Source organism: Hevea brasiliensis, chromosome 11, assembly GCF_030052815.1.
Source record: "Hevea brasiliensis isolate MT/VB/25A 57/8 chromosome 11, ASM3005281v1, whole genome shotgun sequence".
Classification (NCBI taxonomy): domain Eukaryota; kingdom Viridiplantae; phylum Streptophyta; class Magnoliopsida; order Malpighiales; family Euphorbiaceae; genus Hevea; species Hevea brasiliensis.
In genome coordinates, this window is record NC_079503.1 from 20,912,101 (window position 1) to 20,939,707 (window position 27,607).

Here is a 27,607-nt window from a genome sequence, read left to right on the forward strand (position 1 = left end):
AAACAGTGAGAGGACACTAGAGAGCCTGGCAATAGCTCCTCATTGGCTTTAGCATTCATTCAGTCCTTAGTCCTTACGCATGCATTCCATCTTCATGTTGTTAACAAGTTATTCTATTCTCTAAGTTCTCTCAAGTTGTAATCTTGAGTATCCTTTCAGTTCATTACTCAATTAGGTTTCTTACATAGCAACCAACCTAGAACTTGATTTTCCCCTTAGTTTATCTTTGAGTTGGTTCATTTTAAAATTTATATGTTGATAGACTTGTTTTTATAAAAATTTTTTATGCGGATGAATTATTTTTTAGTATTTTTCTAGATTTGTTGGAAGAACATGAAGAAGAATATATCCACCCATATATATATATATATATATATATATATATATATATATATATATATATATATATATATATATATATTTAAAAGATTTGAATTAATTGACTATTGAAGAAAGAATGGTAAGTGGATAAGAATTAATAAGCAAAGGAAATGGATGGAGACATCAAGTAGTTGAGTTAATCAAATATCATAGATTACAGATGATATTTTTGATAATAGGAGAATTAAATCATTAATTTTACATTACTTCATTGATTAAACAGTAATTTATTAACTTTTAATTTAAAAAAAAATAAAAGTTAAAAAGTTGTAAGAATGCGTAAGTTCCAGCTCGAATTGACAGCAGAATGAAATAAAAATGATCAAATTAAATATTTACATCTATGTTATACGAACTAGTATATTTTAATTAATTTTACACTTATTTCCATATAAATATTTAATTTAACTTATTTCATGTACCCATATTAAATGAAACAAATTTGTATTATTTTCATCAAGAACCGTTGTATCATAAATTTCCCGCGTACCAAAAAGACGAAAACGAGAAGACAATTTTAAGTCATTGACAGTAGATGAGTTGTTCCAATGGCGGAGTCTTCCACCTTTCATATAATGTCTTCTTCGTTTCTTCCTCGTCCGCTCCATGGAATCTGCCGTCTCTTCGCTCCTCCCAGATTATATCAAAGTCTCCTCTTCTCTCTCTCTCTATCTCTCTCTCCATCCAACTCCAACTAGAACAACATGATGAGCTCTCCCAGAGGAATCCCCCTTCAGGTTTCTCTATTTTTCTACTCTTAATTTTCTTGGTTTTCATTGTTGTTGGTACTTTGAAATTAGGGTTACTGGCCCATTTTCTTGTTCAGTCGTTCCATCTCTGTAAAATTTGAATCATATGATTGTTCATATTCTTCCTGTTTCTCGTTTCATGCCATTTCTGTTATTAATCGACTTTTCGGATTTAAGATTTCATCAATGCTTCCAACAGTTCAAATTTCCAATTTTCAACAGCGCCTAATAGCTTAGTTGATATTCAAATAAACTTGATAGTTCAAATTAAGCTTCTACAATATGGGAATTTAGTACCTTATAATGATGAATATAAAATAAACCCCTTTGACCATTTTTTTAAAATTATTATTTTATCGTAGTCGTCTTCAGTGCAAATAGATATTTAGGTGTACACTTTGATTTGCGAGAGCAAGGGATACCATCATACCAATATTGGCTTCTATATGCTACTAATTTAACTTGCTCTCTTCTGAATTTTTTTTTTTGGTTTTCAGGAACCATATATCCGTACCAGAGAGAATCCATACTTTGATGGTCTATTAAGAGATGATAATGCCTCAAGGGATCAGAGTTCTACCTTGGGCTTTCAAGGAAACGATGAAAGCCGGAATATTTCTCGGACCACATCTGATATTAGTGATTCAAGAAGTAAAAGTTTTGTTCAAGATATATCTGATAAGTCCATGGAATCGATGGATGACTCATTCTCAGATGTTGTTCTGAATCCCATAGGGCAGTCTACATTTAGGAGGTTGTCAAAGATTGCTAAAGCAACTTCATTCGGATTCCCAAATATTCAAGCTGATTTGAGGTTAGAGTTAGGTGATACATGTAAGTCAATGGAAGAATATAGCCCAAAAGCCTCTGAAGCAACTGAAGAGTGTCATATTTTATCTACACTATCGAGACCTATAATAGAAAAATCCTATAGCCTGAACCAAAGGAAACAAAACCTGTTAATGATACCACTTCCTCAGTCTGCGGCATTCTTTTATAATGTATTGTCCCCCCTAGTTGAAATTGTGGAATCATCTGAAAGCATTAATAGGCTGAATTTGTACTTAAAAGCCAGAAGAGATGATGTAAGTGCTGGTGTTCCTGGAAGATTCTTGCATGCTGTCATTGGGCAATATGTCTCTGGTAATTTTCTTTGATATACTCTGATGACACTGCTTGATCAGCTCCTTCAATCTCTTAAATTTTTTTCCTCCCAAATTGGGCAACTATTTTTCCTTATTTTGCTTTGGAAAACCCCTGTATGCACTAATGTAGTGTAATAGGATTTACGTTTAGAATAGAATTTGAAGAGAATGGACAATGTTTTAAAGATTAAACCAACTTTTCCATTGTGTTAATTAAAAGTTTTCTGGTTAACTGAGAATTGGAAACTTGTTGATTCTGTAAAGACGGTTAGATCATGTCATCATTCGTAAAAGATTTGGTAGGGGTTTCAAATATTTCTTTGCCATTTCATTGTGTTTTTTCTTGGAACTGTATGCAGTTTTTAAAAACCTTTTAATTTTCATCGATTCATTATGGAACATTCAAGAATAACTGAAACTTCATATTTGAGAAGGATTTTCAAAGTACCCAAATTTTGATTGAAATTCATGTTCTTTTGTCATTCTAGATATATTTACGATCACTTTTTTCTCTTTATACGTAACATTTTATTGATTTTGCTGCTAATATCCTGCATACGGGTGTGTGCGGTTCAGTTTAACACCTGGAACTCTTTAGTTTTTGAAGCATTGGAACCATAACTATACTTCTTGAGAACCTGAACCAAATTGAACCAAAATTTAGTTCAGTACAGTTTGGCTGTTCAATTCTCTCCATTCACCAGTTACTTAGGGGGCCCCATTATGGGCCAAATCCTTTGTATTTGATGTGGGAATCTGTCATGTAACCAGGTTCTCAATCACAAAAAGAATCGACATTAGAGAGGAAACAGATAAAGAAAGGGAAGAAGGAATAGAAAAAGAAGAGAAAGAAAAGTTATGTATTTGATATTAGTAATGGAATGAATTACATGGGTGCAATATGGCTTTATTTTTATACAGTTCCAGTCCCTCTCTCTCGCGTCTATAATTGTCCTAACTAAAATAACTGTATCTCACCCTTTTCCCTCCTTTCACTCAACTGCATCTAAATTCATTGATTTATTGCATATAAACATAATGTATATAGAAGTATATAAGTGTAATTGAATTGATTATATATAAGCATAAAACTATATATGTATTATATATAATATAATACAATTTATTAATGTCTAATAAATCATATAAAAACATATTATAGTTGGTTTTGTTTCAGTTCGCTATGATATATTATGATTCTTGGTTCAATTATAAATAAAGAACTAGAATTGTACCAAAATATTAAAATAAGTTAGTTCAGAATAGTTAATTCTTATAATGTTAAGTTCTTTTTCAGTTTAGTGTTTTGGCTTGGTTTGGGAAAACCAAGAACTGTGCAAACCCCTATTGTGTATAGTGGTTTAGGTAATTTATCTTTTTCATCAATTTGTAATTAAACAACCATTTGTAAGACTTCTTCTAGGGCATAAAAACAAAGTCTTTGTTGTCAGTCAATAACATCTTATCATAATGATAAGTTTTGAAAACTTGAAATATGGCTTGTGGGAACAAATCCCATTTCTACAATGTACAAGAAAATTAAAGGATATATAAGTGCAAGCAGTGTTGTCAAGAGGTGCTCGGGCACCTGGGCAATGTGCCTAGAGTGCCCGGGCGAGGCGAAATCTAGGCACCTCACCTAGGAAGCCTATAGGCAAGGCGCCTTCAACTAGGTGCTACCTAGATGCGGTATCACTAGGCTCCCCGAGGTGAGAAATTAATTTAAAACAAAAAAGAAAAGAAGAAGAAGAAAAGTTGAGAAAGAGAAACTTACCTAATTTGTTTTCATCTTTTGGCATCCAGGTGATGACTAGATAATTAGAATTTTCAGATTGCACAACATAATGAATGAAACTGAGCAATTCATCTAAAATTTTAAATTGTATTATGCGATTTATAGTTTTTGCTTTAACTTTTTGTGTTATTAGAGCTTTTGATTTTAAAGCTTAAAACATAAAATATATTATGAAATATGAATATGAAATTTGACAATTTATAAATTGTGTAATATGACTTTTTTACACTATATATTTAGTTATTTGTTATTTTATAATAAATTAGCACCTCACCTCGCTCAGGCAAGCGCCTAGCACCTTGAGCAATGGAGGACCTTCTCGCCTTAAGGGTGCCTAATGCTTTTCACAACACTGAGTTCAAGGTAAAACAAACCAAAATGGCTTAGGCCATTTTGGTGATAGGGAGCCCTTTGTTTTTTTATTTTTTATTTTTTTATTTTTTTTATGCAATTGGCTCCAACTAGGACTCAAACATGAGATCTTATAGTTCTGGATATGACTTCAGTACCAATGAGCTAAATCTAATTAGTATAAAGAGCCTTTTTTCATGCTTAGTTCAGCACTGAGGCTGCTTGTTTGATGTTCCACACTCCTGGGCCCATATTTCTCAACAATAAGAATGCTGGCTAGATAACTTGCGTGCCCAAACTTCAAGTTTTAAAACTCTCTTAATGATCAAGATAAAAAAAATGGAAGTTAACCTAGTGATTTCAATAAAAGAACTTATTGTGAAAGATCAATGTGTATAATTACCAAGTAACATCCCTTCATTTTCTAGTAATAATTCTTGGAATGATATTTGACAGATTTCTTGGAGTTGACCTTGTGGTCATGTTAGTACCTTATGATTAGTTGATAACTAATGAAAAGAAAAATGTGTCATATTAATATGATAGGAAGAAACAAAAAGTGGTAAAAAATACAGAAAGTGAGAAGGACTAAGAACATCTATGAGATGTTTTTTTCAACTGGCAACCAATTGTAAAGAGCATGCTCATGTAATTATGTTTTAAATTTTTACAGATGTTGGATCCATTGCTTCAACCATCATGTATGCCTTCTATTTGAATGAAACTCTTGAAAGTGACCAGTTATGCAGTGTACCTGTTATCAATATGAAAAGGGCAGACCTAAGCTCTCATTCTGAACTGAAATGGTTGCTGGATTCATGCCAAATTGATGAGTCATCTCTAATTTTTGTAGATGAGGTATGCTCTGTTAGACTGATAAATAGTCATCCCTAAAATAGTTATTTTTTCTGTAGTTACCTTTATTGTTAATATTTTTAGTATTGCTAATACATATTTACTAATTCCACATAAACTCAATGGTCCAAGGTGAAATTCAAGTTTTCCTTAAAAATCTCAGTTTTCTCACTCTGTTGTAACCATAAACTTCTATACTGGTTGCATGATCTGATTTTGATTCCTTTGTGTTATGAAACTTTAGCATATAACATAGTTCTGTCATCGTTTATAGTTTATAGAAATTATAATGATTAAATAATTATCTTGAATAATTTGACACATTGTTACATGAACAATAGTTAAAGATCATACTAATTACATAGAGTAATTGGTGAACATAGTCTATACTACTCACTGCAAAAGTTCCCGATGTTAGTTCCTATGAATTAACAATCTCATGTGCACTGTATGTTTATTTTAGTTAATTTTGAGAAAAAAAATCATCTGGACCATTTTATATTATGAGATAGTTTGACCAGGGTATGAACAGAACTATGCTGTAGAATCCTTTCATAATTGGATGTGCATTTTACATAGATCTTATGTTTGTCCTTTTTCTTTAAGTTCTGGAAGTAGCTTAATTTTAAACTGAAGTTTAGGCTCAAGTGAAATCCCTTTTTTCTGAGCAATGAAATGTTGAGCAGATTGACCTGTCATATTATGATCTGTTTGGGAGTCTTAGGCTGGTTCTGCTAAATGGGCACAAGCTCCCAGCCAAACAAGAGGTAATAATTTGTTGAAAGAACTGAATCTTATTTTGATTATGATCAACAGAAAGGCCTGTACTTATTAGTTCCATATTTGAACAGGCATTAAAGGGAGCAGTAGTTGAAATTTTCAATTGCAGAAAGGTGGTTTTTTTTTTTTTTTTTTAAAAAATATGGTTAACTTTAGAAAACTTCTCTTGGCCTTCAAGAAGTACATGTGTGAAATCACGTAACTTATCTGCCTTTTTTTCAGGGTGAATCTGTGTATCCTGGGGTTGAGAATGCTACTGTGGGGCAGGTATGATACTAAATTATGCCTTTGTGTGAAGCTATTTATAGTTTGGAAACAGAATCTATTTGGGCACCAAACCTACACCAAACCTATCAGCTCCAATTTTGCCTTTTTATGGATAAAGGGTAAAGCTTTAGGAGATCTTGATTGACCAAATAGAACAAATAATAATAGATCAGTTGGCAGGATTATCATAAATTTTATTCTATTTAGTGATAAATATGAAGAAAAATTACTAGAAGGCATCAACAGGGATGCAATCCTTGAACAAAATCTAAAAGAGAATAAAAATAGCAAGATAGAATCCCTACATCAGAATGAATAGTTTTAGTCCAACAATATAAAATGATGGAGCAAGTTAATTCCTTTGTATCAAAAGCCCTTCTATTAGGTATCCTTTCCAATTTTCCTTCAATGCCCTTCATCTTGTGATGCAGCAGAAGCTGTGATGGAAAATTTAAGGGCTTCAAAGGACCAGAGGCTGTTCCATGAGATTAAATGGGCAAGCCAACCAGTGTCATCAAGGCGAAAGGCGACACTAAGGCGATAGAGCATTCTATTGCCTTAGGCGAGAGGCGAGAGGCGAGGCGAGGGCCTTTTTGAAGCGAGGCGCCGTAACCTTAATTGTTTAAATTATATATATATATATATATACTTTTAAATAGTTGATAAGTAAAAAAACATATTAAAAAGAAAAAAAATATGATTTACACTATGTTTATATCTAAAATAAGAGAAATTGAAAATAGTGCATACCTGTATTTCCAGCTTAAGTATAAGATACAAGTGAAAGTATGAGACTGTAAAATTAAAATATATAGCATGAGTAAAAACACACATAATAATAAGAGATGTTAAAAAAAGAAATAGTTCATACCTGAATTTTCAGCAGATGTATATGATAAAAGTGACGCTATAAAATTATACATAATAAATAAAAAATTAGAAATAAGTCATAAGTCACATAATAGAAAATATAAATTATAGAAGTTCAGACATTAATACATAAAAATAAGTTGTAAGTCATAATAAACAGAATGCAATAAGTACATAAAAAACTTATAACTAAAACTACTCATCATCAAGATTTCCAAAATCATCTTCATTTTCAACAACGTCCATCACAAATTCTTCCTCCTCTTCATCATCATCAACTTGCGAAGAGGATGCACCTGTCATTGCACGAGGCCTTCGAAATGATGGAGTTTCAATTGGTGGTGTTGATCTTGCAGCCGTTCTCGATTCATAACGAGATTCAGAAACTCCAGCTGCTCTACCAACATCACCCCAGGTCAATATGTCATTCATGAAAACAAGAGAATCATCATCATCATCATCCCCATCACCTTTTTCTAATTCACCAAGCAACCATTCATTACTCTCATCAATATTTGCCAAATCAATAGGTGTTGTGATATCCCCAAAAGTGTGTCGGCGTAGCAACGCTCTATTGTACTTCACATATACCAAATTGTCCAAGCGTTCTTGAAATAGCCGATTTCTTTTCTTACTATGAAGCTGTCATTTATTTTACAGTAACAAATAAGTTAAACTTCAAACTCAAAAGGCTCAAGATAAAATAACAAATTAAGAAATCTATATATATATATATATTACTTACATGCTCAAATACACTCCAATTTCTTTCGCAACCACTTGCACTACATGTGAGACTCAGAACCTTTACAGCAAACTTTTGTAGGTTTGGAGTTGAAGAACCATATGTTTTCCACCAAGCAGCTATTAAAATATAGAACCAATGATTGTTAAATTCATGATATAAATTAATAAATGAGCAAAATGAAAAATTAATAAGAATTAAATTAATAACCTGGAGATTTGGTTGTTCTTCCTCTAATAGCTGAAGGAAAACCAAAGGTCCCTGCAGCTGCCTTGTATTTCTCAATTTCATCAAGAATCATATCAACTTTTGCTGAATTTTTTTCCATTTTATGAATGCATGAAAGCAATCCTGTATTGACCTCTTCATCAGATTCAATTCTCATCTTATTTGGATAAAAAAATTCAGGATTCAAAAAGTATCCAGCAGCATGCAAAGGACGATGCAATTGAAGTGACCATCTCGCATCAATAATCTCAAAAATGCTCTTGTATTTCTCTTCATTGCCATTGAGTGAGTTGGCAATGGCTTCTTTAGCCCTATCCATGGCTTCATAAATATATCCCATAGCTGGTTTTTTTTCATTATCAACAAGTCGAAGCACACGAACAAGAGGACCGGAAACCTTAAGAGCATAAACAACATGATTCCAGAAGGCAGGACTCAAAACCGTCCTTTCACACTTTTTGCCTTTCACCTCTTTAGCCCATTTACTAGTTGTCCAACTTTCCGAAGTAAACATTTTTCTAATGTTGGCTTTCTGAAGATGAATCCTTCCCAGTGTAATAAAAGCAGTAGCAAATCTAGTTTGCCCTGGCCTTAGCAATTCTACTCCATTAGTAAACTTCCGCAACATATTTAGAACTCCTGAAGAGCCATATGTGAAACCAGTAAGCTCAACAGCTTTGCGGAATGTTTCTTTGAAAACACGGATCTTAAAGATATCCTCCAACATCAAATCTATACAATGAGCTGCACATGGAGTCCAATATAGATGAGAAAAATTTGCTTCCAATATTCTCCCTGTCATAAACAAGTAGAAAAATTCATTCCATTAATAATAAAAATAAAATGATATTTTTTTTAGTAATATAAAAAATTAAATAAAAATTTTACCTGCTGCAACATTATTTGATGCATTATCTGTAACAACTTGAACTACTTTTTCAGGACCAATTTCCATCAATTCTTTCTCAATCAAACTAGCTAACAATGCCGCTGTCTTTGATTCATCACTTGCATCAACTGATTTAATAAATACACTTCCCTTTGGACTATTAACCAAGAAATTAATCAAGGTTCTCCCTTTTCTATCCGTCCATCCATCACACATCAATGTACATCCATAATTTTCCCATTCTTCTTTATGAGACTCGAGAAGATCATTTATGATTTGCACTTCTTTGTTAAGTAACCGAACTCTAACCTCATGAAAACTTGGAGGTTTCATTTCTTTCCCATAATTTCCAATTGCTCGAATCATTTCCCCAAAGCTATCATAATTCACAGCATTAAAAGCTATTCCAACATCATACATCCATCGTGCTATGGCAACACAAGCACGCTCCCTTAACTCCTTTTTAGCTGGACTATTTTCATCAATGGTAGTTTGCCTCATATTTTTTCCCAAAACAGCAGGTCTAGGGGAAAAATAACAGTCAATAGGCCCTCTACTACTTTGTGGTGGTAAAACTTTTGGTTTTTTAAAAGCACTAGTACCTGTAACTTCCAGTACTTGCCTTCTTCTTTCACTGCCAATTTCTTGCATCAACTCTTCCTCTTCCTCATTTTCATCTAATCCCAGTGCTTCAACATCATCAAATTCAGGTGGTCTTTCCATATTCATAATTGATTTTTGCTCTCTTTTTTTAGCAATGAATTCCTGCATTTGATTCCTTACATCTTCTGGACATTTTGGACACCGAATTACATTTTTGTAACCTCCAGCAAGATGTTGCTTGATTCTATTAATTCCTCCTTTGTAAACTTTCATACAGTACATGCATTGAAGATCATTGGTATTGTTTTCACTAACTTGAATTACATGTGCCCATCCTGGGTCCGTTCTTCTACTACTAGCAGAAGATCCAGATGTATTATTCTTATCACCCATTTATAATCTAGCAAAAAAATTAACAAGAATAAAAAAATAAATTAATTAACAACAAATTAACAATATCCAATATAAATTAAATAAGTAATTAACAAGAATAATAAGTAAAAAGTAAAATAGTAAACTAATTAACAACAAATTAACAATGCCCATATAAATTAAACAATTAATTAATAAGAACAAAAAGTAAAATCATAAATTAACAATGCCTATATAAATTAAACAATTAATTAATAAGAACAAAAAGTAAAATCATCAAATTAATAATAAATTAATAATACCATATAAAATAAACAACTAATGTCTAATTAACAAGACAAAAAGTAAAACTAATTAATCTAACAACTAATTAACAATGATAAGAAGTAAAAAGTAAACTAATTAACAACAAAGTAATAATGTCCATATAAATTACACAATTACTTACTAAGAACAAAAAGAAAAATAATCAAATTAACAATAAATTAATAATACCCATATAAAATAAACATCTAATATCTAATTAACAAGAAAAAAGTAAAATTAATCAAATTAAAACTAATTAACAATAATAACAAGTAAAAGGTAAACTAATTAATAATAAATTAACAATACCCATATAAATTAAACAATTAATTAATAATAATAAAAAGATAAAAAATTAAATTAACAATAAATTAATAATACCTATATAAAATAAATAAATAATTAATAAATAATGTCTAATTAACAAATCAAATTAATAAGAATAACAAATAAAAATTAAACTAAATACCAACAAATCAACAATACCCATATTAATTAATCAACTAATTAAACAAAAATACAAAGTAAAATAATTAATTTATCAATACCCATAAAATTTAAATAATTAATTAACAAAAATAAAATAAATAAATAAATAAATAAATAAATAATAATAACTAATTAATTAAAAGGAGGAGAAGAAAAAAAAAAGAAAAAATAAAAGGGACTGCTGAAAGAAGAAGGAGAGGAGAAAAAAAAAAAAAAGAAAAAAGAAAAAATAAAAACAGAGCAGCAGGAAAGGGACGTGCAGTAGAAGAAAAGTGAGATGGAAACAGAGGAGAGCAGCAGTAGAAGAAAAGTGGAGAGGGAGAAAAAAAAAAAAAAAAAAAAAAAAATAGGACCTCAGAGCGATCGCAATAGCAAAGAAATAGGAAAGAAAAAAAAAAAATGAGGTCCCGTGAGAGTTATCGAACTGAGGTGGAGAGGGAAGCAGAAAAAAAAAAAAAAAAAAGGGAACAGAGAGAGAGATCGAAGCGGGAGAAGAAGAAGAAGAAGAAGAAGAAGAAGAGGAAGAGCGTACCTGTTGTCGTCGAGGTTGAGCCGTTGAGGAGCGTCTTCGTGAGGTTGAGAAGAAAAGGCTGTCTGCTGGTGGAATGGCTGACGGTACGCAGATAAATTTATCGACTTTTTAATTTAAAAAAAAAAAAAAACAACACTTTACCGTTGCTGTGAAGAGGCGCCTCGCTGCGTCGCCTCTCGCCTCTCGGCTGAGGCCTCCTCCAAGCCGAGCCAGCGTTCGAGGCGGCGAGGGGCGCTCGCCGCTGGCGCCTGGCGCCTTGCTCGCCTTTGATAACACTGAAGCCAACTATATAGAAAAAACCATTATCACATAGCAATCCTAAATATTGCTTAGTAATGCGTACTAGAATTCAAATTTAGTATGGCATCTCACTGTAGACAAGGCATTAAGGTTAAAAATTCTCACTCAGAACTTCCATTTTATGGGAGCAGTTGTTGATAGCATCTTGGTAAGTGTAGAAAGAGATGATTCTCCTTAATTTCAATTAATCTGTGGGTATATATATACAATTGATTCCTATAATTGTGTTCTACTAATTAGGAAGAAATCCTAAATAAGAGATCCTAAATAGGAATACAGAATACAGAATATACAAAGAAATAATATAGTGATTGATTTTCCATAACACTCCTCCTCAAGTTGGAGCATAGATGTTAATCATGCCCAACTTGTTACAAATGTAGTCAATCCTAGCTCCATTCAGAGCTTTTGTGAAAATATCTCCTAACTGCTCTTCAGTTTTGATGTGTCCTGTTGAGATGATCTGTTGTTGAATTTTTTAACGAACAAAGTGACAATCAATCTCAATATGTTTGGTCCGCTCATGAAACACCGGATTAGAAGCAATATGGAGAGCAGCTTGATTATCACACCAAAATTTCGCAGGCAGGGAGGTCTTAAAACTTGTTTCATCTAGTAATTGAAGTATCCATATTACCTCACATACTGATTGTGCCATGACTCTGTATTCAGATTCAGCACTAGATCGAGAAACTACACTCTGCTTCTTGCTTCTCCAAGACACCAAATTTTCTCCAACAAAAACGCAATATCCAAAGAGTTGACCTCTCACAACCTTAGATCCATCAACAAGATCTGAAAAACATTCAACATTTAAATGCCCATGATTACTATATAACAAACCTCTTCTTGGAGCACTCTTCAGATAACACAAGATTTGTCCGAAGGCTTCCCAATGAGCAACAGTTGGGGAAGACATAAACTGACTTACCACACTAACGGCATAGCAAAGTCAGGACGAGTGACTGTAAGGTAGTTCAATTTTCCTACCAATCTCCTGTATCTCTCTGGATCTTCAAACAACTCACTATCCCCTGCTAACAGTTGTAAATTTGGAGTCATTGGTGTACTACAAGGCTTAGCCCCTAATTTTCCTGTCTCTGTCAATAAATCGAGGACATATTTTCTTTGAGACAAGAAAATACCATTCTTACTTCTCATAACTTCAATACCCAAGAAATACTTTAACAATCCCAAGTCTTTGGTCCGAAACTGGGTTTGGAGAAAGGTTTTAAGAGATGAAATACCTGCAGAGTCACTCCTAGTGATGACAATGTCATCCACATAGACTATCAGGAGAATTAGACTAGCATCAGATTACCTATAAATAACTAAGTAATCACACTTACTCTTTTGCATACCAAATTCCTGTACTGCTTCACTGAATCTCCCAAACCAGGCCTTAGGACTTTGTTTCAAGCCATAAAGAGACTTTCGAAGCCTACAAACTTTACCCAACTCCCCCTGAGCAACAAACCTAGGTGGTTGCTCCATATACACCTCCTCCTGAAGATCACCATGAAGGAAAGCATTCTTGATATCCAATTGGTGTAGGGGCCAATCATATATAGCTGCTAAAGAGATAAACAAGCGAACAGAAGTAAGTTTAACTACAGGAGAAAAAGTGTCAGAGTAATCAATCCCATATGTTTTAGCATATCCTTTTGCTACAAGGCGTGCTTTTAACCTAGCCATAGAACCATCCAGATTTACCTTTACTGTAAATACCCATTTGCAACCAATAGCTTTCTTACCAGTGGACAAACTTAACAGTTCCCATGTACCATTAGCATCCAAAGCCTCCATTTCCTCTATCATAGCAGCATACCAGCCAGGATGAGACAGTGCCTCACCAACAGTATTAGGGATAGGAACAGAGTCTAAAGAAGTAACAAAAAACCGAGAACAAGAAGACAATTGATTATAAGAAACAAAAGAAGAGATAGGGTAAGTACATGAACGTTTACCTTTACGAAGAGTAATTGGTAAGTCTAGATTAGAATCATGATCAGTATGAGGTACAGGATCTTCCAACAAAGTAGTTGGTGGAGGATCTGAGTCAGGAATCTCCAATCTCCTGGAATAAACAGGAACAACGGGAGGTCGAGTAGGTCTAGAGACAGAAGGAACAGGCTGTGGGAGAGGACTAGACATTGGTTGGACATTATATATTAAGAGATCATCCTCCTCCACCTGACTCTCATACACAGATGATTGAGGAAAAAATGGAGTGGACTCAAAAAATGTGACATCTGCAGAAACAAAATAACGATTAAGAGTAGGAGAGAAACAGCGGTACCCTTTTTGCAGCCGGGAGTACCCAAGGAAGACACATTTGAGAGACTTTGGATCCAATTTAGTAACCTATGGACGAATATCACGCACAAAATAGGTACAACAAAAAATACGGAGTTCAACAGGGAACAAAGATTTTGTAGGAAACAAAGCAGAATAAGGAATATCCCCATTAAGGATAGAAGACGGCATACGATTGATCAAAAAATATGCCGTAGAAACTGTATCCGCCCAAAAGTGTTTAGAAACTTTCATCTGAAAAAGAAAAGCACGAGTTAACTCAAGAAGATGCCGATTTTTTCTTTCGGTCACGCCATTTTGGGATGGGATATCAACACAGGAAGACTGATGAAGAATGTCATTTTGTGTCATATAAGACTGAAATTGTGCTGAAAAGTATTCTTGGGCATTGTTACTTCTTAATATGCACACAAAAATATTAAATTGAGTTTTGATTTCATTACAAAAGGCATAAAAGATAGAAAACAACTCAGAACGATTCTTCATTAAATATAACCAGGTAACACGAGAGTAATCATCAACAAAAGTAACAAAATAATGAAATCCAGTTTTAGAAGTAATAGAACAAGGATCCCAAATATCAGAATGAATTAACTCAAAGGGGGATGAAGCCCGTTTATTGACTCTAGACACAGAAGGCAAACGATGATGTTTTGCAAACTGACACGACTCACATTCTAGTACTGATAAAGACTAAAACTGAGGACATAGCTTTTTCATGGTAGAGAAAGAAGGATGGCCCAGTCTACAATGAGCTTCAAGAGGTGTTAAGGTACTGAAGCAAACAAGCGATCACAGTACATGATTTTCCAGAATGTAGAGACCACCTGACTCACGTCCTCTACTAATAATTTGCTTTGTCATAAGATCCTGAAACAAACACTGGTTAGGAAAAAAGGAAACAGAATAATTTAAGGTACGAGTAAGTTTACTAACAGAAAGTAGATTAAAAGAGAATTTTGGTAGACACAAAACAGATGACAAAGAAATTGATTTAGGTGTTAAGGTACTGAAGCAAACAAGCGATCACAGTACATGATTTTCCAGAATGTAGAGACCACCTGACTCACGTCCTCTACTAATAATTTGCTTTGTCGTAAGATCCTGAAACAAACACTGGTTAGGAAAAAAGGAAACAAAATAATTTAAGGTACGAGTAAGTTTACTAACAGAAAATAGATTAAAAGAGAATTTTGGTAGACACAAAACAGATGACAAAGAAATTGACGAAGTCGGGTTCACAGTTCCAGAACCCATTACACAAGAAGTAGAACAATCAATTAAAGTAATAGTAGAGGAAGTGAGATTAGACTGAAAAGCAGATAGAAGACTAGAATTACCTGTCATGTGATCTGTCGCACCAGAATCAATAGCCCATTTGGATGAGGAAGACACAAGGCATATAGTGGATTTACCTGACTCAACGATCACAGTGACAGGGGAACTGGTAGGCTTTAGAGATACCTGATACTGGGAAAACTGTGCAAAATCCTCTGCAGATACCAAAATAGTTTTCTCAGAGGAAGATACTGTAGAATCCTCTGCTGCCATATTTGCCATCTGTGATTGCTGATTTTCCTCTGAAGTTGCAAACAATTATATTTTGTATGGCTAGGCTCATGGCAATAATAACAAATGACTCCTCTTGAGTTAGAACTAGCCTCTACATTACGCTGATTACTTCTGTTGACTGTAATTCCTCCTCTACTTCCTCTTCTATTACCCTATTGTCCATTTGGATTACGGCTAATAAGAGCACTACTGGCAGGCTGTGAAGATTGGGTACTCTCTGTACGAAGGACCAGTGTGAACGTTTCATGCAAAGAGGAAATCTCAGAACTAGAGAGAATCTGAGATTTAGCAGTCTCATACTCTGAAGGAAGGCCTGCAAGAAAACTCATAATAGCCAGTTGCTCCCGTTGGGCTTGCTGAACTTTCACATCAGGATTAAAAGGCAACAATACATTAAGTTCCTCATATACCCGTTTAAAATCCACAAAATAAGCCATGAGAGACTTATCCTTTTTCTCAGCACGGTAGAATACCTTACAAACATCATAAATACGGGAGATATTCCCTTTACCAGAATACAGAAAATCTAAGTAATCCATTAATTCTTTAACAAATTCACAGTGATTAATTAAACTAATTACCTCACTGTGAATCGAGTTTCGAAGCTGCAAAAACAATCGAGCATCCTCCCTTAGCCAAGTTTGTCGTGTATCATCCGTAGGTGGATTTTTAGTAAGGTGATCATCCTTATCAATGCTACACAAATAGACCCTAACAGTCTTACTCCACTCCAGGTAATTCGAACCATTAAGTTTGTGTTCCGTGATCTTAGTCATCACCGGAATCACATCAGAAATAACATTCTTATTGTCTGTGATTTGTTGAGACAAAGAAAACTAACCAAAACGCTAATCCAAAGTGCTTACAGCAGCAAAATAACCCAAAATCACAAATCAAGCAAATACCAAAATAAGATCTGAGAGCCAAACCTCAGAAGTCCTTTAATGGTATACTGGTTCAGGCAACAGCACACAGTGGTGGAATGAGGGGGTTGAGGCGACGCCGGCGATGTTGATCGGAGTCGAAACTGCCGGTCGGCGGCCAAGGTCTCTCCTGAGCCGGGTGGTGAGGACAAATAGTCACCCTAGATAGATAACCTGCTTTGATACCATGTAGAAAGAGATAATTCTCCTTAATTTCAATTAATCTGTACATGGGTATGTATATACAATTGATTCCTATAATTGTGTTCTACTAATTAGGAAGAAATCCTAAATAAGAAATCCTAAATAGGAATACAGAATACAGAATATACAAAGAAATAATATAGTGATTGACTTTCCATAACAGTAAGAAGCTGCTGATGATATGCAACTTGTTAACAAACTTATAGAATTGCTCCCAACAAAGCCCACCAAATTGATCGATTTATCCATTAGTTTTTTGACATATGAGAATTTGTTTCTGATAAATTTAGAGCTTTCCTTTTCCATCTTTTTTTCCACATCCATCTGCATGAAAAATAAATCTTTTCAAATCTTGATTATTATTAGCAGTGCATTTGTTGCAATATTGGAATTTGATTCAATCTAAAATATGTAGGAATTATATTCATTGTAGAATTAGGAAGTTTAGAGTTTTGTTATTTAGAAATTCTATTTAGGAAGTAGTATTTTATTTTATTTGGAAATTTTAGTTGATTTGGGATTCCTAATCTTAGTAGTAATAGGACTAGTTATTTTACTATAATAGCTATATCTTCTAGGTATTTTATTTAGATTTGATTATGATGATATTATTGACAATTAAATAAACATTTTGATAATTAGTTGTTTGGAGAATTTGTTTCTCTTCGTTTCAATCTCGGGAATTTGTTTCTTTGAATCTTTATTTTTTCGGTTCTACATCAATGTGGTATCATCAGAACTTAAAAATTCAACCTATGTTTTAGCTTCCTTTAGATTTTCCTTCATTAGCCTATTGTTAAAAAAAAAGGGAACAGTGAAGCTTTTTGAATCAGAAGCAATGCTCTCTTTGTTATGAAGCTAGGCTGCTGCCTCCTTAATACCAACCATCACTTCCTTCATTGAACAGCCTCAACAAAACCGCCAAAAAACTCCTTGGTCTGAGGCGACTTCAACGCTGCAACTTTGGCTACCGTAAGTTTCACAGGAAGGAGATTTGTTCGGGTAGGATCCCAACCTGACCCCAGATTATACGTGAACTTGATTGTTACAGAAGTTCGGTCCACCCCAATATCTCATCAATGTCCCGTGACCCTATCCTTGTTGTTGAAACTTAATTCTGGTGCCCCAGCTACAAGAACTCGACGAGTCGAGTCAAAAACCATCGAGTGAGGAACACAAGCTCACACAGCCATTGTGAGCTGCAACACATAAGATGTCTCCTTGCTGACATCATCTACTAGCTCAATCCATGCACCTTATCAGGTTCCAAATCATCAATGCCATGTCATCTTTCAGTCCACATTATCTGCTATGTCATCAACATCAATGCCATGCAAACACTGCCACATTACCAACCATGTTAGCAATCATTGCCTTGTCAGCACCTTGTCAACAAAATTTTGAAAGTGTCCCTCTTTGCTAATTTCAACATTATGTGTCCGATTTTTTTTTTTTTTTTTTTTTTTTTTTTTTTTTTTTTTTTTTTAATAGAAATGACTCCTAATTGCTGAAATTTGAGTTTTTTTCAATGAGGTGTATTTTTTCTTGTAATTTAATGTTGTTGAATCACATATGTTTCAACTTTGTTACCCCTCACTTGATTCCTAATTCTTCCACACTTCAAAATTCGGGGTCAAGTTTTCACTAACCAAAGGAGAATGATGCAGTATTGGAATTTGATCAACCTAAAATTTTTAGGAATTATATTCATTGTAAAATTAGAAAATTTAGAGTCCTGTTATTTAGGAATTCTATTTAGTAATTAATATTTTATTTTATTTAGGAAATGTAGTTTTCTTGGGATTTCTAATCTTAGTAGTAACAGGACTAGTTATTTTATATCTAGGTAGTTTATAAATATATATGTCTTCTATGTCTTGGGATTTCTAGTTATTTGTTTCTTTTCCTTTCATTCTTGAGAATTTGTTTCTCTTGATTTTTATTCTTCCTGTTCTAGATCAGCATTTCAAGAGTAGGTTTGGAGCATTAGTTCAAAACTAGGCAATTTATCTATACATTATTGTAATATCAGAGTGGATGCATTTTTTTAATATAAACAACTATCAAATAAGTAAGGCCCTTAACCTTTGTGTTTGAGCAAATATTATTTGACATGTACATACTTCCTTTTGACACTACTATTATCACTGTAAACCCGTATGGATTAGCCTATTGCATATGTACAGGACTCTTGCTGCACCCTCATTGCCGAAAAGTTTGCTCTGACTTCTCCGGAGATTTTGGCTGCACAAGGATTCAGTAGACTTTTGGTACTTGTTGCCTCTTCATTCTCAAATCCCAAGTTTTCAAATGATTTTTCCATTCAGCTCTGTTTTTGTTTGCTCTATCTAGTTGCAATAATTAGGATTATACATGTGTGTGTGTGTGTCAGTTTCACTTTTTTTTTTTTTTACTGTTTTGTGGATAAAAAGCTCTAAATAGTAGAAGCATATCTTTTCATTTCTGAATTTTGAACCATTCTCCTCTTTCTTTTTAATTGTTGGTCCTCTTATTTGTGTGCAGTTGGCAGGCATCCTCTTGGACACTGGAAACCTCACTGGTCCACATTGTACAACTAAAGACAAATACATGGCTACATTGTTGGTCAATGGTGCTGGTCGCTTTGGATGCAATGGTCTTTACCAACTATGTATGTTTTGTCCTGAACTTCTATTTGGGATTCAAAGCTTGCTGCTTTTTATACTTGTCCAGTTCTAATTTATAGAGCAAAAAATTTGTGTTTGCAGTGAGATACAAAATGTGTGATGTCTCTGATCTCACAGTAGTTGACATATTGCGGAAGGATTTTAAGAAGTGGACAAGAGTAGGTCTGGACTTGCACTACCCTCTAGCTTTGTTGTTAACATGCAACTGATTTTATGGTGCTACAAGTTCTTATTATTATGGTTACATGTTAGCTTTTAATTCATATGATATTATATCAAATATTTCCTTGCAAGGTAACCATATTTACGAGTCGATATATTTGTATTAAATAGATCCTGTCATGGATACTGTTTATAGTGAGCTTATCTAGTATGACCATTTTGTTGACTTATGAGTAGGAGACTTGTACAAAATTAGTGACAGCAAATGGTGTCTGTAGGATAGTGAAATTACTTTTTTTTGGTGATTAAAGTTGAAAATTAATCATTTTGTAGTCAGATACAGCCATTTAATAACAGATCCAACAGACTGTCTCAACCTCTCTTGTAAACAATCGTGAACTTCATGAACACAAGTAAGATGGTATTACTTTTTCATGGTATACAGAGGTATCAGGATATAAATTTTGGTAGATTCAAGCCAAGCATCCAACTTATGATAAAGGTTATGTATTGCTAATTATCAACTAGCATTTGCTTGCTACTTGCTTTTGAGAATTATATTATCATTTCAATCATTAATGCTCCAGTTATAAACCTCTACAATACAATTTCCAACATTGTCAAAAGCTTAATATTTCTTATCGACTGACTAAATAGGCTACTGATTTGGGATTACAGATCCCTGCTTGTAAGTGTTATTTTCTTCATTATCATATTGAAACTTTAGTTTACTTGCACCAATGTATTGCCCAGTATGGTTTTATTTGTTATATTACAGATTTATATCTTCGGAATTATTACTCAGTGAGTTAGTGACTAATAAGTGCAAATAAATTTCACAATTGCACTCAGGCATCATAGAATATAATGGATTCTTTAACTTGCCTCATCTTCTAGAGTGTATATGGATGATGGATGCACCAGAACCATCCACCCATCTATTTATTTGCTGGTTTACTTGAAAATTTAAAATTAATTGTAAATTATTTGCTCTTTTTTTATATGTTGGTATGAGATGAAGTTTTTCTTGACATGTAATAGCATTATTACCTACGTTTTAACAAGGAAATTGTTTGACCAGGCAAGGTAGATAGTGTTGGTTCAAGATCAGTGATGTCATATATTGGGATGAGTTCTATTGGCATATCAATTGAGCAACTTCTTGCTCATGACGCTACTTCAACTGAAGAAATCAAATATTTCCAGCGTGAGTAAATGAATTCATATTCAACTTTAAAATCTAACTTTAAAATGATTCTGTTTTCACCTTGAGGGCAAGTTGCTGTAACGTAAAGCAATAAGGGCTTAGTCCTTAAATGCTTACTTTGGGTGCACATTGTCTGTCACTTGGACTCATTTTTGCTACCATAAAAATACAAGATTCTGCATACTTTTGTGCTATCTTCTTTTCTTGTGAACATTCTTCAAGCCCTTAGTTTGGTCCATGTTTTCCTTTGTTCAAGGAGTCTGGAGTATGCTCTTTTAATATTCCCTTATTGATAATCGAGGAACAATCTTATTTGGCTATAACAAAAGAAGGCTAGAAGTTTCATCAAATTTGTGATTATGGTCCTAATATGGAAATAAACAAATCTAGCCCATACTTCAACTATTGGTTGTAGTCATAGCCAGGCCACCCAAACTCAATTCATATATGTAAAAATGACTTATTAAAAAAAAAAATTGAAATGTACATGCCAATAAATTTGATGGCCTACCATCTGTAAGTCCATCCCTTTATTTTTTGGTACAATTGGCCCCAACTGGGACTCGAACTCGAGAACTTACAACCCTAGAGACGACTCAATTAGGTAAAGCTTATTGCTAAGTCCATTCTTTTATTGACATATCATTTTTATAATGATCATTTTAAGAGCTGATTTTACATATAACTAAATGAGTTTGCTCCTCATAGCTCGAGTGCAGTACATAATTATCATTTCTAAAGCATAAGCCATAATTGCAAATTTTATGAAATTTCTGTGAACCCTTATTGTTTCATTGCTGTTAGCATTACCTGATAAAAACAAGTTTGTGGATTCATTTTCTTCAATGATATATAAGACATACAGTATGTTGTTAATAGAACTTTTTAAATGGGAACACGTGCTAAAACACCTTTTTTGTCAACTTTATGCAATTATGCTCTCTACAATTGTATTTGATTTTGTTTTGACTTCTAAATAATAACTTTTGGAGATGTTTTGACCGTTTCTGTAATGCTTTGTTGTTAAATCTCAGAGTTGGAGAAACTTCAGCTACTCATGATTGTATCTGGGTATTATGATTCACAGAAGAACTTCAAGGTCTGTAGAAATTATTGTTTTATCATTTTGTTTATTTGGTATCACAACTTTAAACACAGGCCATAAGCCAAGCCCATTTGGTCCACTGGCACATTCACTGGCTAAGCAAGTCTCTACATAGAAGCTGACTGATATTATAATATGATACATTACCAATAGATTATAGTTGAAAACAGGAATGTATAATCCAAAAACACTGTTTGGAACAGTGTGTGTAGATAGAACTAATATAAATAAAAGATCTTCTCTAGCGCATTGTTGAAAAATTTAAACTGAATGTAACAAAGCATGTGGGTGTCTTATTGGCCAATTTATAAAAATACCATCAAGCTGAGAATGCAAGATGATGAGACTCTAACAGAATGGTTCAAGTAGCCAAACTTTTAGCTTATCAATTATGAAAACTATCATTCGTACACTAATCTTCAGAGATACTAAGGAGGTAAATAAATGCATCTTTTTAGTATGAAAATTCTAACTATTAAAAAAAAAACTGCATACCTAGAGGACCAATATGGTAGTCCTATGAAAATTTCAACTTAAAATTGCAAGTTACTGTACAAATATTTTAAATTCTATGGAAATGAATTATATGAAACTTCAAGTTCAGTTTTTATTGTAATAAAATTGAAGACCATTGGGTGAATACTAGTTTTTGCTTAAAAGATTTTTCTTTCTTTAGTAAAACTTGGCCACAATATTTCTGTCACCCCATTAGTACCTCATGTAACACTTGGGCAATCAAAGTGGACTTTACATGAAATTGAGGAAAATACTGATTTCCTCTTTACTAACTACAAATGAATAACTAAGTTGGAGGAAGAGAGTGATTAATGTAGAACAAAGAAGAACACAAAAGGTCGAGAAACAAATTCTAGGGAGAGAAATAAATTATTTATTGAAACATATTCCTAAATTCTCAATAATAATTTCATAATAAGCTCTCTCTAAAATAACTAAATGGCATAGCTATAACTAGCCCTACTAATACTAGGATTTGGAATTTCAAAATAAAAAAATATTAAATCCATACTAATTAGGAAATATAAAATCAATACTAACTATAAAATTCCAAACAATAGAATTCCTAAATAATTAAAATATTAGTATTTAATTAAATATCTTAAAGTTCATTTTAAAATATGTGGACTTAAAATCTCTAGTAGAAGGTCCTGCATTATTCCCCTTGGTTGAAAAAAAAAAAAAAAAAAAAAAAACTCTGTAGAGCAGAACTGTAAATAAAAACTCATAAGGGAATGATCCAAAGTTTTAAATTCTTCTTCAGTGATCCAGGTAGCATTAGAGTCAAAACAACCATGAACATCCATTAGATATGAACTAGATTTATTTTTTAAAAAATTTTTTTAAAGAAATTCCTCACCATGGGAGAGGAAATCTACAAGTGCTTATTGAATCTATCGAAACTTGCTTTGATAGTGGTTTGTTTGTGGGAAGAGTGAAGGCCTAGAGAAACACAAAAAAGCAACACCAAAAGAAGGAAAGAGCTTAGGTAGCAAGAGTGACCAATAGCAATGCAGCAAAATTAACAAAGAAGCGCTAATTGAATTTTTTGGGTAATTTTGACAAGCAATTAGATCAAAAACTCTGATACCAAATAGATGTAGAACGAAGAACACAAAAAGTTACAAGCATTGTATCAAAAACTCTAATACCAAATTGATGTAAAACAAAGAAGAACACAAAGGATTGCAGGCAATTGGATCAAAAGCTTTGATACCAAATTGATGTAGAATGAACAACACAAAAGGTAAAGAAGCACATTTTTGGAAAAGAAGAGAAATAAATTCTCAATTTTTTTTGTTCTCAATAATAATATCATAATAAGCTGTCTCTAAAATACCTACATGACATAGGTATTTATAGTAAAATAACTAGTCCTACTAACAATAGAAGTAAGAATTCCAAAATAAGAAAACATTAAATCAATATTAATTAGGTATATAAATCCAACACTAAGTAGGAAATTCTAAATAATGGAATTTTGTTTGCTGTGAAAATAATTTGATTGACAAACAATTTGAAATTGCGGACATATCAGATATTGAGTGTATCAATTAAAATGAGCTTATAACTTCGGCCTAATAATAATTAATGAGCTAGAATTAATTATTTTGGGCTAAAACAATTGTTAAATAATTGAAAATAATTTAGTTGATAAACAATTTGAAATTGCGGACGTATCAGATATTGAGCGTATCAATTAAAATGAGCTTGTAACTTTGGCCTAATAATAATTAAAGAGTTAGAATTAATTATTTTGGGCTAAACCAATTGTTAAATAATTGAAATTCTAATACTTAATTAAATATCTTAAATTTTTTTACTAAAATAGGTAGACCTAAAATATCTAGTAAAAGGTTCTGCGTTAGTGATCCTCTCAAATAACTATCCCGTTGGTTACCATTTTCGTGGATTAGCATCCTTTTATTATTGATTATGGGAATAGATATAGGAATTATCTGAGTATAGGTATAGGAATACTTTTGTGAATTTATCACATAACATTCCTTTTCAAGTCCATACTTAGCAAAATAAACACTAAAATGGACTTCTTAATCATAGGGTTTACATTTAAAATGGACTAGATAAAAGGTTTTGTATTCTAAATAGGTAGCAACAAATTCATTTTATCAATCATTGAACTCATGGTCCTTTGGTGTAGTATATGCAAAGCATCATGAGCACTTGAAGTTAGGAACCGATCGAATAGAAATTAAAATTATAGTATCTTAGGAAATTTCTAAGGCTAATTCAGTATTCTTAACAAGGAAAATTAGTCATTTATTCAAATTCTACTATACATGTGCGAAGTCCAATAGTGAGTCAACAAAATGAAGTATTGAAAGGAAGAGTATGGTAGACTAATATGCATTCAATTGAACAATTGAAATTCATAAATGGTTAATGAGTTTGGACATCATATTTAATGTGGCCATCAAATACCAAGTCTCAATGCATGTTCATTGTTATTGATTTTGAACTTTTCTTTTCATTCTTCTAACCATTTTTTTATTTAAAAAAAGCCACGAAAGAAAGTGCGATTGAAAGCAAATTAATATAAGAAAAATTTAATAATAGATTCAAAAGAAAAAAAAATTATGGAAAAAAATTGTAGTAAGTAATAAAAGAATATTACTCTAAATTTGCTTTTATGTTTGAAAATAAAATTAAAATTATGAACATTGTGCAATTATATAAAATGAATTTATGTGTGTGTGCACGGATTGGTATATGTTGCCCTTATTAATATAAACTTTTAGATATGTCATTAAGAAAGTGACATCACTTGCTACCCTGCATATTCTTGTGTAATTTAGAGAGAGATATTGGTCACTGCTGAATCTGTGGAGCTTATGAAGAATCTACTCATGTTCTTAAATTCAAAGGCCTCACACTTACCACTCAAAGTTCTCCATGACCCAGGTTAGTTTTACTGTAAAAATGCCTCCTGTAAAAATCATTTGGCAGCAAAATTTTTCTTTTTTCTACACCTACTAAAAGTGAAATAGAGCATTATGAGCGAAGTGTGACAGATAAGTGATTTAGTGTACTCAGATGTGCCATTTTGTTGCTAGATCATTGTAGTCTAATAACCTGTATTTTTTTTTTTTCACCTTTCCTCTTTAAGAGCCTTGTAAATAATACAATCAACTGCTGATTTTTCTAACTTGCCTAGATATTATCCTAGGACTTCTAGGTTAGATATCTAGTACTAATAAGAGACTTAAACTAGAAAAATATATTTATCATTTTCTTTTTGCAAAATTCTTAGTGTTAGAAAATTGAAATTTGGATTTAAATTATGGGGACCTATTTACCACAGTGTACAGTCGTATTTCCATTACATTAACTTGAGCATGTGTTGAACCTCCCTATTTTTTAATGATCTTGTAGGTCTCAAAGATGACATGAAGGTATTTGAGATTGACAAGATCACATCAAGAAAGACCATCGAGCGTCTCTTAGAAGAATTTGGTGGAGCATCAAAAGGCTAATGTTAAGTTAACACGCAAATAATGGTGCAGAAACAAGTAAATTTAGCGAGGAATATAGCCAACCATGATTGAAGAGTTTTGTAAGAGATATCACTGGCTATGTGTGATTAAAAGCAAGTTTTTTTTTTTTTTTGTTCAGACTTGTATTCTTCAAATTTAATTTTCGAGCTTATTTTCCTTATCTAAGATGCATCAAAAGCCTAAGAAACTGCATTCTTGCTGTTAGATAAGCGTGTTTTTTAAGTGATTGAATTATATATGGAGAAAAATATTGGTCTTAACCCATAAATTAGTTCATCAACATGATTTGACTGTTATTAATCCATTAGTTTCTATATTGTTCAATTCTTTTCAGTTATTAATTAATTAATATTATTAGTGGGTCTTACTTTTTTTTTTCTTTCTAATTTTTTTGGAATATTCCTCCATTTTGAAGGTTAACGTTTACATTAGTGTTTTTTTTTTTTTTTTTTCCTCATCTCATAACATTTTCAATAGGTTAATTTATTTGCCATGAATGTTTATCTAGTACAAAATTTTTTGATTAAACTATAAACCATCACCCTATATCACCTATTGAGAAGGCTCCTAAATGTGTTAAAGTCTTGATATTGTGATAAGATTTGTTTTATATTTTTTATATTATTAATATGGATGCCAAGCGTTAAGCATGAAATTTGTAGATTTGACAAAGCATAAGCAAATAACCTTAGATTCTAACTGTACATAATGTCTACAATAAGATTCATTTCAATTTTAAATAAATTTTATTTGGGCAAAAAGTTCATTTTAGCCCCTCTACTAAAGGGTGGCATTAAGTTTCACTCCCATATTTTAATTGGGCCCAATTAATCCATTTATCTATAAGGAAAGTAGATAATTGATCCTTAGTTAGACCATCTGCGGCACATGTTCATAATATCTATAAATCAAAAGCAAAATTTGCTTTGAAAAAATGTTGGCCACATAATTACTTTTACAAATTGATTGCCTGTGCCAAAATCTATTTATTACTGTTAGAATCATTGTATTTATTTGTATATCCATGTATTATAGAAGAATTCATTCTTTCCTATTTATATTTGGTCTTCCCACCTATATGAGATTACCTTTCCTTTTGTATTTAGGATTACTTTTTAAGGTAGATTTCATGTATAAATACGGCTTACGTACAAAGTTTGTGGTATAGATAAATACGCAAAATTTTCTCCAAAACTTTGTTTCAATATGGTATCAAAGCTCTACCATCCTTTCTTAGTGTGAGTTCATAAGCAATCAGAGTTAGGGTCAGGTTTTGCTTAGGTTATGCTTCTAGCAATGTCCATAAGGGGGATCAACTTACATCGCCTGCCTTAGAAGGAAGGACAACTGCTGAACAGCTTGTCACTAGAGGGAGTGCAATCGTTTGGTGTTGCACGTGACCTCATGCAACGCTACAAGTTTCGACATCATTCCCATGTGTTGGCATGTGAAGCCTTTTCTGGTGATATTTTCCAGCCATTCTCTTTTTTGACGACCTTCCACTTTAGTATGCCTTTGTCTAACATGTTCTCCTAACCTAATTTGCTCTGTGTCACCTAGACTTCTTTGTTTTTCCTTCAATTGTTACTGTAATTTTGCCTTTTCCCTAAAAAATGGCCGAGGGAAAAAAGAGATTACTGAAACTAATATGGATAATATGACTAACCATCTTTCTTTATAAATTAATCCTATGAAGCTTAATAGTAATAATTATCTTGCGTGGTCAAGATTTTGTTTGTTGTTCATTCAAGCTAAAGGATTGCA

The 27,607-nt window shown here is 32.8% G+C and overlaps 2 protein-coding genes across 5 annotated transcripts; one reads left to right on the forward strand and one right to left on the reverse strand.

The window, feature by feature from the left end:
- Nucleotides 1-814: 814 nt before the first annotated feature.
- On the forward strand, nucleotides 815-26,077 carry LOC110673086 (uncharacterized). 2 transcript variants are annotated; one of them, XM_021836097.2, is made up of 13 exons: nucleotides 815-1,118; nucleotides 1,628-2,273; nucleotides 5,095-5,279; nucleotides 5,963-6,043; nucleotides 6,128-6,169; nucleotides 6,279-6,323; nucleotides 18,841-18,942; nucleotides 19,196-19,322; nucleotides 19,420-19,500; nucleotides 20,582-20,707; nucleotides 21,742-21,806; nucleotides 25,145-25,250; nucleotides 25,722-26,077. In XM_021836097.2, exons 1-13 carry the CDS (start codon nucleotides 1,086-1,088, stop codon nucleotides 25,820-25,822), a joined length of 1,740 nt encoding a protein of 579 aa, XP_021691789.2. In that variant the 5' UTR covers nucleotides 815-1,085; the 3' UTR covers nucleotides 25,823-26,077. The 2 variants fall into 2 exon arrangements, with proteins under 2 accessions (XP_021691789.2, XP_021691790.2); XM_021836098.2 differs by having other exon boundaries at nucleotides 816-1,118; nucleotides 18,859-18,942.
- LOC110660928 (uncharacterized) lies at nucleotides 7,274-11,484 on the reverse strand. Of its 3 annotated transcripts, none has more exons than XM_058129999.1 (5): nucleotides 11,358-11,484; nucleotides 9,055-10,058; nucleotides 8,149-8,961; nucleotides 7,939-8,057; nucleotides 7,274-7,835 (listed from the first exon to the last, which is right to left on the reverse strand). In XM_058129999.1, exons 2-5 carry the CDS (start codon nucleotides 10,049-10,051, stop codon nucleotides 7,389-7,391), a joined length of 2,376 nt encoding a protein of 791 aa, XP_057985982.1. In that variant the 5' UTR covers nucleotides 10,052-10,058; nucleotides 11,358-11,484; the 3' UTR covers nucleotides 7,274-7,388. The 3 variants fall into 3 exon arrangements, with proteins under 3 accessions (XP_057985982.1, XP_057985983.1, XP_057985984.1); XM_058130001.1 differs by having other exon boundaries at nucleotides 7,784-7,827; XM_058130000.1 differs by lacking the exon at nucleotides 11,358-11,484 and having other exon boundaries at nucleotides 9,055-10,506.
- Nucleotides 26,078-27,607: the final 1,530 nt, after the last annotated feature.